Below are 12,357 nucleotides of genomic sequence, written 5' to 3'. Positions count from 1 at the left end.
GCTTGGGGACCGGGAGTTGGTGTTTGGATCAGGTGGGGGGGGGGGGGTCTTCGGCGTTGCGAGGAAAATTGAAGAATGGCCTTGACGAAACAGAGACCCAGTGCTCGTCCTCAAGGGTCTCTTCATATTTTGCTTTTACATGTACTTAGCGAAAGTATGGTTGGTGAACGACTTTGTTCGCGCAACGTCATCATTTATTCCGCTCCTTCTCGTTGTGACCAAGATCTGCTGCAACCAAACGCTAATTACGATTGGTGTTTTTTTTTGTTGCTTTTTTTTGTTAGTTCTGCGTGGGTCGCTCCTGAGGGTCTCTTGAAAACGTCGACGTCGTGGCAGCAGCACATTGCCTCGAATAGAAATTATTTACATTGTTTGTTGAGTCCCTGGAAAACTGAGAATGCAATCACAAATGCACACGGCTAAAAGACTCGTCCCTATAACCATCATTGATCACGTGTAGCAATTAAAAAAAAAAGCTACGGTACAACACGCATATTTGTTTGTGGTAACCCGACGTGCGTCGATGGACCAAGACCTCTTGCCGAAGGACCAATGGTCATTACCAAAGAGAGGATTGTCAACGTCTCAAAGCACCAGTGTTGGTACCACATGAAGTCATAATGCGTACCTGATCTACACGGGTGTGTGGTTATAATTGCTATGTTCGCAGTTCGTAAGATCTGTGCTTGCCCCTCCAGGCGTTGTCATCGAACGATATTCAGGTTTATTCACGCTACGTTTAGGCAACATTAGCGTTACGGGCCGATCTATTAGGGTAATATTTTAATCAGGTTTATATATTTGCTGGTAAAACAAAATGCCAATAAAAGCCTTAACGAATTTGATGATAATACCAATCAATAATGCTTAAAATCATTTACAATATATTTCATTGTTTGCTAACCATAACGGAATTATTTGATTGGTCAAAATAATTAATTTGAATTATTAAAATATTCCCGTTTTGCACGGCTATAGGCCCACGAGCCGCCAACCATGGAGGAAGGAAATAGTCGCTAGAGTTCCTTAGATTTTTTACAGGCCCACGAGCCGGCGACTATGGAGAGAGATAGTCGCTAAAGCTCCTTCGGTAGAACACCACGCGTACGGAGGACTGACACCGGAGAATACAGAAGCAACGCAAATCTTGCAAAAGCTTCGCTCTGGATGGTTCACAGCCAACAGTGCTCATTAGCAGGAGCAAATTTCTGTGCATCAATGAACGACAGAGCTCATCGTGCCAACTCCAAGCTGGTGTCCGCCGAAGCATTTAAAACGGATAACATACATATATTAAATTTGGTCAACAAGTCAGGTAGCCATGAACTAAAATGAACTTAAATGCTTCAAATACAACGGACTTCAACACCAAGTTGGTGCCACCAATACCCGAAATTCAGTATCAACCCGTTTTCTTTTAATTCTAAACGCTAGACCTTCAATGCGGTTCGACAACGCAAACGTCTTAAAACGTCGGCACAGCGCGCTTGTCAGCCCACGCGTGCTTCGGGTTCGTCCACACCTGCACGTTCTCGAACGTGGCGTCGCCCGAAGCAGTCAGCGCAATGCCGTCAGACTTCGTCTGGCTCGCGCACGGGTAGATGCGGGCCGACAGCGAGAAACGGTCGTTCACGAACACCTCCACGCTCGACACGTCCACGAATACGTGGAAACTCAGCTTCTCGCGCTTAGCCTCGCACACGTCGCTCTCCGACGCGCCCGTGAAAATGTCGTACAGGTAGAAGTAACCCCACACCGACTCGGAGATCGGCTTCACACCGTTGTCGGCGAAAACGGCACACGTGGCCGACGAGCTGTTCGAGCGGTCGATGATGATCTTCTTCTCCGCGTCGTCGTACACGATGGTCGTCACCTCATCGCCGGCGCTGCTGCGACGCACCTCGAAGCCCACCTTGCTGCCGCGCTCGAACTCCGGCACCTCGGCGATCAGCTCGAACGACGCGCCCGTCGAGTTCAGCACCTGCGACGAGCCCTTCACCGACACGTTGGCCACCTGCTCGTGCGCGTTCTCGTTGCGCAGCAGTTGCAAGTCGCTCAGCGGCTTCACGCTCAGCGTCTTGATGGTCTTGCTCTGCTTCGCGGAGCCGTTGGCGCACTTCATGTCCTTCGAGTCGGACACGATCCAGTCGCCCTTGCCCACGAGGTGGCTATCAACGTCGTAAATGTTGCGGACAATGGTGATACCGACCTCACGCGGCACCGACAGCATACCGTCCCATCCCTGGGGCTGACCGGTTGTAAAGTTGTTGTCCTCGGTGATCCAGCCGATCAGCACGTTCTTGCCGTCCTTGTCGGTGTAGATGCTGTTAGCATACCAGTCACTGCGGTCCGAGACACCGACCATCAGAGGAGTGAATAGGCCGGCCTCAGGGTCGGTCTCGACACCGCAGCCGCCACCGGAGAACGAGCCCGTAGCCCACATTGGGTAGCGGTTCGGGTCGCCCTCAGCGGCGAACAGCATCACGTTGTGCAGCTCACCGTCCTCGTCCTTCATCTCGCGGTAGATGGTAGTCTCGAAGTTGTAGCCCCAGTTGGCACTGTACGGAGAAAACGTCGTGTTCTTCTCCTGGGACAGCAGGTAGCCCTTGTACTCCCAGTTCTTGTAGTCCTCAGCGTGGTAAAGAAAAATGCGCGGGCCCACATCGTGGATGCCGCCGGCAACGAGAATGTAGTTGCTGCCCTTGGAGGCGTCGTAGCCGAAGTGAGCGTCCAGCGACTGCGAGTGGAACGGCATCGGGTCGCGCCAACCGGTCACGTTCAGACCTTGAGGCGGCAGCTCGATCAGGGGCTCGCTGCCTTTCTGCCAGGTCTTGCCACCATCGTCCGTGGTGGCGTACACGACGTGCTCGCCGAACAGGTAGGGCTTCTTCCACGAAATGGGGAGAGCGGTGACGCCCGTGTAGAACACCGTGTGCTTGCTGTCAATGGCGTTGTCCATGGCGAAACCCGAGAACACACCGAGGTTGTCCCACTTGTCCTCGAACGGACGGAGCGCGTCCGGGTAGTCCTCCCAGGTGACCTGGTCCTTGGACACGGCGTGACCCCAGGTCATGTTGCCCCAGATCGTTGAGTTCGGGTTGAGCTGGTAGAACATGTGATACAGGCCAGTGGCCTGGTCGTAGTACGGCGCGCATGGATCGTTCATCCACTTCTCGCGGGCCTGGAAGTGGTAAACCGGGCGGAACTGGTTGAAGAGGTCCGTTCCAGGCTCAGCCTCGACCACATCTTGGGCGCGAGCAGTTTGCGGGCTGAAGACGAGGGCGGTGACGAAGGCGCTGAGGGCCAGGACGCTCGGGATCACCTTCATGCTGGAGTACGAGGGTCCTCGAAACTTGGAACTTGGTTGAAGGGTCTTCGGTGGGGCGAAGGAAATTGGGGAATGGCGAACGGGATGACAAAGTCGCCGGGTGAGCAAAGCTCTCGATACTGCTGCAGTGGAAGAGCCGGCGTTTGTCCCGGATGCAACCCGAGTCGCGCCATGTCGCGCCTTGGCTTGAGTATACAGGACCGAGGTGATCAACGTTCATCCCGGATAAACACCTGGGGCTCTAGGGCCATGCGACGCCGCGAACTTGATACTTTTCCCCGTCACCTGTTCAACTCGCTTCGACTTGCATCGAATCGATTAATCTTGCGATTAACCCGTCGGACTTTTGCATCACTACTTCAACGGCCGAATGTCGGAGGGGAATTGCTGTGTTACAACCCTGGATCCCAGCGAGCGAGCGACCTGTGTGGAGAATGAATACTAAAGTACATTTATAATAGCCGCCACGGGGTAAGTCTTATATCTGAAACAGCCACTGTAAGTCTAAACCAACTAAATGGGTTGCATTATCTCTGTGCTGTTTGCTCATTACCAGACGTTTCAGACGTTGCAGCTGTTTATCTATCTATTCCACGCCTAGGTATAATACAAAATCTGTATCAACAAATAATCAACAATCGTGGAATGTGTATTAGGTAGACAGCATCTTCCCCAGTCTTGAGCTGGATTACATGAATTTACTTCTTATAAAAAGTACCTATGTCCCATATTTTCACGCAATATAAAAACTATAATCATCCTGAGAAGCCGATGGATGCAGCAACCTACAAACTACTGCACAAAGGTGCAGCACTTGCTCACTAATAAAGGTGCGAAGCTTGCCCACCAAGGATGCAGCTTTGCTCACTAATACAGGCGCGGCGTTAGCCCACCGAGGGTGCAGTTTTACTCACTAATACATGTACGGCGTTTGCCCAGGCAACCGGTCCAGTATCGAGCTACAGGCATTGAGAGTGCAGGCTCCGGGCCAAGTACGAAACTGAGTAATAAATGCCTGAGCGACTTACGCAACAGTCCTATCACTAAAGCTCAAACGGCGGTATTGCGGTCAAGACTGTGGTAGCCGCCACGCACACACAGCCAACGCTCATGGATTTATCCAAGGCCCTCTCCGTGAGCGTCCGCGGTCCGCGTAAATTCTCAGAAAATCTCTCGCAATTTACTTTAACGGGTGGGACACACAAACTAAACTTATCGCTATATTTGGTAAAAAGAACGAATTTTAGTATTACTCGCGACCGGTGGAGATGCTCTTAATTCTACATTCATACCCAATCAACTTCCATAATACAAAAATTGTCGAACTGCGGATCAAGCGGGCCCCTCAAACCCGCGAACCAGTATAACAATACCTTGACTAACAAACACATTGTTTATTATCTTCCATTCCTGCTAAAAAAAGGAACATTGCATCATTTTCTCGTTTATATTGAAGTATTTGAACTTCTTTTCTGTTCCTTTCTCTTCTTCCAAGTGATTTATCTTTTCAGAAGGAAAGTAATATTACCTTCCTTATGGAACACTGTTTTCAGAGACAACTATCATGTTTCGATGAGTTTATTCGCACGGTTTCAGCAGGAAGAGGTCGACTGCCTATCTATTTGGGTAATATTTTAGTCGGGTGCTGGGAAAACAAAATGACAATAAAAGCCTTAACGAATTTGACGATAATACAAATCAATAATGCATAAAAAACTTTACAATATATTTATTGTTTTCTAATAATAATTTAAATATTCGATTGATCAAAATAATTAATTTGAATTATTGAAATATTCCCATTTTGCACGCCAACCATGGAGGAAATAGTCGCTAATGTATTATGCTTTGCAATGCGTTTGTCGTTTTCACCTAGTGTTTTGCCCGAGTTATAATATCTGGCGCCCGATATAAAAACAGATGGCCACTAACTCGACCAAGTTATTTTCACCAGCCTCGATTTCGATCTCGATATACGCTATCTGTGGTCGAATTGCCGATCCAAAAACGCAATTCGGGCCGATTTATTTTAAATCGCGATGGCTGTGTACGGATTATAATGCCGTGCTTTATATATATATAATATGCAATTGGACACTTACATCTGGACACTTGACGAGTGGTCGGCAGATCGCGCTGCCGATCTGTCGAAGCACCGCAGTTTCCGAAAACCTTCATCGTGCACAAGTGCAGCATGCACTCTCTCGACTACCGTTGACGAGCTGTTTTTCTTATGCATGTGTATGGAATCTGTGTGCAGTATGTTAGCGATATATTTTGGGCTAACGTGCGAACACTGCAACGTTGGTACAAGTTGTTTTTGACCGATGGTGTGGTTGATGAAGGAGATCGAACTAACCGGTCGTCGCGTTGGCCGAGTGCCGTGGTTACCCGTGTTCGAAAGTACGTGAAAGCAGCCCACCCTACATTTTATTTAGAGGAGCTACAGCAGTCCATACGAAACGCTTTTCCTAAAATAAATTCGTAGCGTAGTATCAACATGTGGTCTTACATGGCGGGGAGTTGCTCGCACCACAGAGAAGCGGAAAGCCCAGTGTTGCAGGAGCCGCTCGTGCACTCACAGACGAAGCTAACGAGCCGTTAAACACGTCCAACAGAGCCGTACCGGAGTAGCAGTGGCCGGCGACGTTACCTCGGTGTCCTGAGAACCAACGATGCGCCCGTGTTAAGTAGGAAGAGGTGGTGCGACTTACCTAGCCTGGAGTACCGTCTCGCATTTTTATGTCTTCGAATTATTTTATCTCAGAGATCGATCTAAGCCCTAAATCCGAGCGACAAAATATCTGCAAACCACAATACTTACAGTAATTAGTCTGGCCCTGACTAAATTTGAACATCGATTTTTTTTTACTCACAATAAATAGTCTGTCTATAAAAGGGACAGACTAATTTTGAATATAGACTAATTTTGGATACCTAAATAGTCTGCTGGTGGTAAAGAGAACGTGGCTTATATGTAGTTAAGACTGCCGTTTGCAGCGTTTCTAGGGAAACACCACACGATGGCCTCGTCGAGGATGACATGCCCTGCTCGCTCTGAGCGGCATCTAGTTTCACTCTCGTCTTCGTCGATTGGCTCTTATTCATCTGTTGTCTCGGCCTCCGCCGCGCTTTGCCGGCGAACTCCATTGTGTACTTATGGCAAATCCTGATGCTGCTTACTGCGTTTGTGGCAAATTGAATTGTGTCTACTATTTGCTGGTTACTCTAGCTGCCCAATCCTCTCTGCTCATCTTCTACATGTAGTGCCTTGGGTGCGGCTCTTGTACTCAAAGGGAGCCGATAGAATGCATGTCGATTGTGTTCGCACGTGGCCCTCTGCCGGGCCGCCGTGCACTGAAGTCCCTTGCTCACTGCAGAGCAAATCTTAAACTGAATTCGGTTAGCGGTCTCTCTGGCTAGGCTAGGCTGCGTATTTGTTTCGTCAACGTCCTTCTGGTTGAACTACCGTTGAACTACAGCCGGGAGGTGGATCCCGGCGGATCATTTCCCCCTCCACTGTGGAGTGATTTAGTTAGTCGTATCGCGTTGATGTTGGCGACGACCAGCAGTCCTGCGGCGCGGCAGTCGTGGCACATCAGTTGAGCTGGAGGTGGGCCTGGCAAGCGCGGTCGCCATATCAGAGCGCAGCTTATCGTGGGGCGCAGCGTCGAGGAATGCTTGGAAAAGCTGGGGGACGTCCTGCTTGATACTGTCCGCGGGCTCCCATGAACTCTCGACGTCGTCCAGCCCATACCATTTCACAAAGATCTCATAGCGGTGTGAGTCAGGACTCAACCGACATTCACGGAGCGCTTCAACAAGGTGACCACCTTCACCATATATCGCCTGCTCTTGTAATTCGTCGACCTGTCCACGACGCGCGTCGCGATACAGTTGTAGCCGGGAGGCGTGACGAACGGACATTTCGAACGGCTGTACAATATCCTGAACCTCGAACGTGAAGTCATTTAGCGCGCGAACGATTCGTTTGGGGCCTCGCCACACAAGCGCCAGCTTATTGCCGCTTCGACCAGTGGCTGTCGCAGCGAGGACAAAATCACCCTCGCTGAACTTCTGCAACTTGACACCTTGTCTACGCGCGTGCCGCTCGCGTGCTGCACGGCGTCTCTTCTCACTCGCATTCACCATCTCCGCGTGGAGTCCGTCCAACGCCACGCGTACACTGTCCAAATGTTCTTGGATCTCCTGTGCAACCCAGTGGATAGTGGCCTCCTCCGGATCGCGGGGGTGCAGGATGCTTGTCAACTGCGTACCCCGGGCAGTGCAGTAAATGCGGTGAGCGGGGATTTTCCTCCCAGTCGGTCAGCTGGCATGGTGTTGAGTGCTGCTTGCACGACCGGCAGCAGAGCGGGCCAGTCGCGAATGGCCAGTCTGCGTTCACTGAGGAGTGCCTTCATACACTTCAGAACCTCCCGATTGACGACCTCGACGGTCCCATTAGCCCAAGGCGTGTAGGCCGTCACGAAGTGGTGTTGTGCGCCAATAGCGCGCTGCAATCGTTCCACAATCTGATTTCTGAAGTGCGCCCCTTGATCCGACACCCATTGGTGAACCACGCCAAACCGTTTAAACCAGTCAATCAGAGCCTGGTAGGCGGTGTCGGCCGTGGCTTGGAGACAGGCAACTAGCTCCACGTAACCGCTCATCCCATCTTTAAGCACCAGCACATACTTTACTCCACCGTCACCCTCCACCATACTGAGGTAATCGAAGTGAAGTATTTCATTGGGCTTCGTAGCCACCAGAGTTTCACCAAACGGGCGAGGGATACGGCCGCTCGCAGTCGCCATACAATGTAGACATTCACCAACAAACGCGACAACGTCGACCGCAAGCGTCTTCCAATAGAATACAGCCTCGAGAGCGCGCTGAGTGGTCTGTGCACCCCGATGTCCGCTTGCTCCGGCATGTGCGATCACGCACAGGCGCTGCCGCAAATCTTCTGCGTCGGCTGGGATCCAGACTTGTCCAGACGGCATGACCATGAGCTCGCGTTCGCCAGTCTGCTGGGCCCCTTCGAGGTCTTGACCAGCTTCACGTGCCGCGTCCTGGACTGCTTTAATTTCCGTCTCCGACGGCCAGACAAACTCGGGGTCCTCGAGAGGGGATACGCGTTCTACGACAGCTAGCCGGGCGACTCTAGTCGCTTCGTGTTCATCTTCGCGTACTTGGCCCGCACCCCAACGACTCAGCAAGTCGCCCCAGACGTTGACTTCGCCAGGGACATGCTCAATAATGTACTGGAAGGACATTAATGAGAGCGCCCAGCGCTGTAATTTGTCGGCTTGATATCGGGCCATGGTTCCATCAGTGGCGTATGGGTTGAAAATGTAGACGAGATTCCGGTGGTCGGTATATAGTCGGAAACCCCGAGGTCGAAGCAGCAGGTATTCCAGACGTCTAGTGGCCTCGACAATTGCGTAGGCTTCTTTCTCAATCGTCGACCAGCGACTTGCCGCACCAACAAACCGTCCGCTTAGAAACGCTAAAGGACGATGGTCCTGCTCGGCCAACGGTCGTTGGGCTTCACCAGCAGGGAGTTGAGTGACAGCGGCGCCCCAGAAGTCCTGGCTCGCGTCGGTGTAAAGACACACGTCCATTGTCGGATTGGGATGTGCTAGAGGCACCATTTTCAGCAGTGCTGTGCGAGCAGCTTCAAAGCTGGCGACCTCTGCGTCGCCCCAATTCACGTCTTCTAGTCGCACCTTCGACAACTGATTTTTCTTACGAGAGCCAACAACTTGAGCGGCACGGTCCAATGCTTCATACAGAGCCGCAGAAATGCGCGAATACTCGGGAAGGCTTTGCCGCATCCAGTTGGCGGCGCAGACAAATTGCTGCAGTTCTCCAGCAGTACGTGGCCGCTGCATATCAACCAGACCTTGGACACGCTCCGGACAATGCGTGACCCCATCGGCGGATATGATCCGGCCACACCACTTCACTTTCGTAGAGAAAAATGTGCACTTCTTCGCATGTAACTTCAACCCGTACTGCTCACATCGCGCAAGCACTTGGTCGAGCACATCCAACAAGGCTTCTTCGGTCTCAGCAAAGCCGAGTATATCATCTAACCAGGCTAGCATACAATGCCCCAGTAAATCTCCGAAAATCTCTTCGACGACACCCTGGCAGTACGCGACGGCGTCCGTGGCACCCATCGGCACCCGTGTCGGGGTATAAATTCCACGATGGGTCACAAAAGAGTACAGTTCCTGGGAGTCCGGGTGCAGGGGCAACTGCCAGTAACCCCTGAACCAGTCGAGCACGAAGAAGAATCTTGCTCCCTCGAGTTCGCCGATCACTACATCGAGCACAGGCATCGGCCAGGGCATCGGCTCCGTCTTCTCGTTCACGCTTCTCGTGTCGATGTTCATGCGCGGATCAGCAGTTGGGTCACTGTCTTGTTCTTTCTTTCGCACGATCCTAGGCGCTGAGGCCCACCGGCTTCGATGGTTTTTGTACACTAGGCCATGATCGAGCAAGGCACGCGTGTGCCGGTCGAGAAACTCTCGATCCGTGGGCGAATAGCGACGAGGCTGAGCTCGGACTGGCTTCGCACCAGCTTTTAGATGGACTTGCATCGGTGCAACTCGCACTGGCGGGTCATTGCCGAAATCCACACGAAACGAGTCGGCCCGTACGTGTAAAATCGTGGTTAGTCTTGCTTGACCGTCGAGCGTCAAGCCCATTTCCTTAGCGATCTCGACTTTCTTCTCAAGATATTGGATGACCTCGGTCAAATTCGTGGGATGCATCGTTGGCGTAGCTGTCCGCGTCTCATGTCGCTCCACCGCGTCCTCTTCGTCGGGGGGCATCGGCGGCTCTGCGTACAGGCGACGCATCCCTGGCGTCTCGGCTGGCGCCGCTCCAGGCTCGAGGTTATCCGACTGGGCTACACCGAGCTCCCAATCTGGGCGTACCTTCCTAGCCTCCACTAATAGCTTGTCGGTGGAGTACCCGAGGAGTCTCATGATGGGTCGGCCGACAATAACCTCCATGCTGCCGTTGTCTTCTTCCACATAGAAAGATAGGTTCCGGAGCATCAACGGCCCAGCTGACGTTGTCAAAACAACCTCGTCGAAAGTGACAATGCGGGTCACGTTGATCTTCTCCTTGCCCACAGGCGATAATGTGATGCCCGCGACCGGGTTTACGCGCAGCACTTTTCCCATCTGCGTCAGCGCTTCCAGAACACCCCGCGCTACCAGCGAAGTGTCCGCTCCTGTGTCCAGCATTAGCGCTGTAACCGCGATTCCGTCAATTGCCGCCGCGACTGATCCGTGATCGTCCGACTTGAGACGTTTACTGGTATCCACAATATCAAACTTGCGAACACTCTCCGATCGTCGAGCTTCACGACGCTCGCGCAGTTCTCTTAGCAGGCGGGTGGCTTCTTCGGGTGTGCAGCGCGGACACTCGCGAACTTGGTGATCAGTCGACTGGCATTTCAGGCAAGAACCTCTCGCTGGTCGCCGGTCACCCGACGATGTCGAGGGCGTCCCGCTAGTGTCGCCAGTCGCCGCAGCTGGAGCCATGGCGCCTTCCTGTCCGCCACGGCCACCTCCGTATCCACGCCCTCGTCCACCGCGTCCTCGACGACCAGACTGCTGACCTCGGCCACCAGCTCCTCCGCGGTCGCCACCGCTGTCACGCCCCGTCGAAGGGGTCTGAGTTGTAGCCCCAGACGGTGCAATATGCTCCCACGTCATAAACTCGCGCAGCAGCTGGGTCACCCACGAGCAAAATGGCACTACCTCGTTCTTATACTTCTTGTTCTGATGTAGCGTGAGCTTCGTTGCGACCACGGCTTTGAAGCGCGGAGGAGCCAGTGCATCAGCGAGGTACTTGACCAGCCGACGCTGCTCATGTTCAAAGGCGGTGTCGGTCAGATTAAACTTGTCCAGTATGCCTTCTAAGTCAGCTTGAAGGTTCATCATCCTGCTCTCCGGCTCCGGCCAGATTATCTTCATCTCCAACTTTTCATTGCGACATCCACCGCCGCATAGTCAACAAGAGAGGGACCTTGGCTTGCATGAAATAGTCCACCCACTGCTGCTCCGAGATCAGGTTCGGCGCCGTGTTGAACTCGTAGCGTGCTATCATTCTCTTGGTCTTCGACTCAATACAAGCCGCCACAGGCATAGCGAATGCTCCGCTGTAGGGCGTCTGCAGGGCGTTCACCGCCGCTAAGTAGGTCTCGTACTTCTGCATGAAGTCCCGTCGATCCTGCATCGTGCGACCAGCAAACCTTGGGGGCTGCGGTAGCGCAGGCGCAGCAGCCACGCGCTGCGATGTCGGTCTCGTCTCGGCCTGGGGACTCGTTGTCGGCATCTCCACGTCCTCGTCTCCGCCACTAACCGTGTCGAAAGGGTCTGGGATCTGGATAATCAGTCCCGGGGACCCAGGGACTGGTGACGCCGCACTCTCAAGTTGCATCGCGGCCGTACGTGCCGCGAGCTCCTCAACGGTATCATCGCCGTTCTCGTGTGCGCCAGGGCGTTCTGCTGGCGCGGCTGCGTCGCCGGCGCGGTCTCCAGCGCCGTCGCCGCCGTGATTGTCGTCGTCGTACTCCATCGTATCACGCGCTAGAGCTTGCGCGGAGTCGGATTTTCTTGGAACTCTAGTCGGTACTAAAGTTAACTTTGTTCGCACGTGGCCCTCTGCCGGGCCGCCGTGCACTGAAGTCCCTTGCTCACTGCAGAGCAAATCTTAAACTGAATTCGGTTAGCGGTCTCTCTGGCTAGGCTAGGCTGCGTATTTGTTTCGTCAACGTCCTTCTGGTTGAACTACCGTTGAACTACAGCCGGGAGGTGGATCCCGGCGGATCAGATTGTACTGTGTTGATTCCCACGGTTGCAGTTAGCTGCAGAGTGCTGGTGGTGATTGCTCGCTGATTGCCAGCACGTTTGGAGTACTTGTGATGATTGCTCTTGATTGTGCTTGCTCCCGTAGAATGCAAGTAATTGACTGAGTGTTGTTCGTGGAACATGCAATGCGATGCA

At 52.8% G+C, this 12,357-nt stretch overlaps 3 protein-coding genes across 3 annotated transcripts; all 3 read right to left on the bottom strand.

Annotated features, from left to right (window-relative positions):
- Nucleotides 1-1,465: 1,465 nt before the first annotated feature.
- IUM83_12296 (putative glycoside hydrolase) lies at nucleotides 1,466-3,328 on the bottom strand (the record flags this gene model as incomplete). The annotated part of the gene is made up of 1 exon (XM_067936914.1): nucleotides 1,466-3,328. The coding sequence occupies one exon, from the start codon at nucleotides 3,326-3,328 to the stop codon at nucleotides 1,466-1,468; it is 1,863 nt and encodes a 620-aa protein (XP_067800142.1).
- A 7,474-nt stretch (nucleotides 3,329-10,802) lies between these two features.
- On the bottom strand, nucleotides 10,803-11,292 carry IUM83_12295 (uncharacterized protein; the record flags this gene model as incomplete). Its single annotated transcript, XM_067936913.1, has 2 exons — nucleotides 10,803-11,022; nucleotides 11,093-11,292. The coding sequence occupies 2 exons, from the start codon at nucleotides 11,290-11,292 to the stop codon at nucleotides 10,803-10,805; spliced, it is 420 nt and encodes a 139-aa protein (XP_067800076.1).
- A 43-nt stretch (nucleotides 11,293-11,335) lies between these two features.
- Nucleotides 11,336-11,929, bottom strand: IUM83_12294 (Pol protein; the record flags this gene model as incomplete). The annotated part of the gene is made up of 1 exon (XM_067936912.1): nucleotides 11,336-11,929. The coding sequence occupies one exon, from the start codon at nucleotides 11,927-11,929 to the stop codon at nucleotides 11,336-11,338; it is 594 nt and encodes a 197-aa protein (XP_067800141.1).
- Nucleotides 11,930-12,357: the final 428 nt, after the last annotated feature.

The sequence above is a fragment of the Phytophthora cinnamomi genome (genome assembly GCF_018691715.1).
Source record: "Phytophthora cinnamomi strain GKB4 chromosome Unknown Contig2, whole genome shotgun sequence".
Lineage (NCBI taxonomy): Eukaryota > Oomycota > Peronosporomycetes > Peronosporales > Peronosporaceae > Phytophthora > Phytophthora cinnamomi.
Note: the sequence above shows the minus strand (reverse complement) of the source record. Positions and strands in the feature narration are given on the sequence as shown.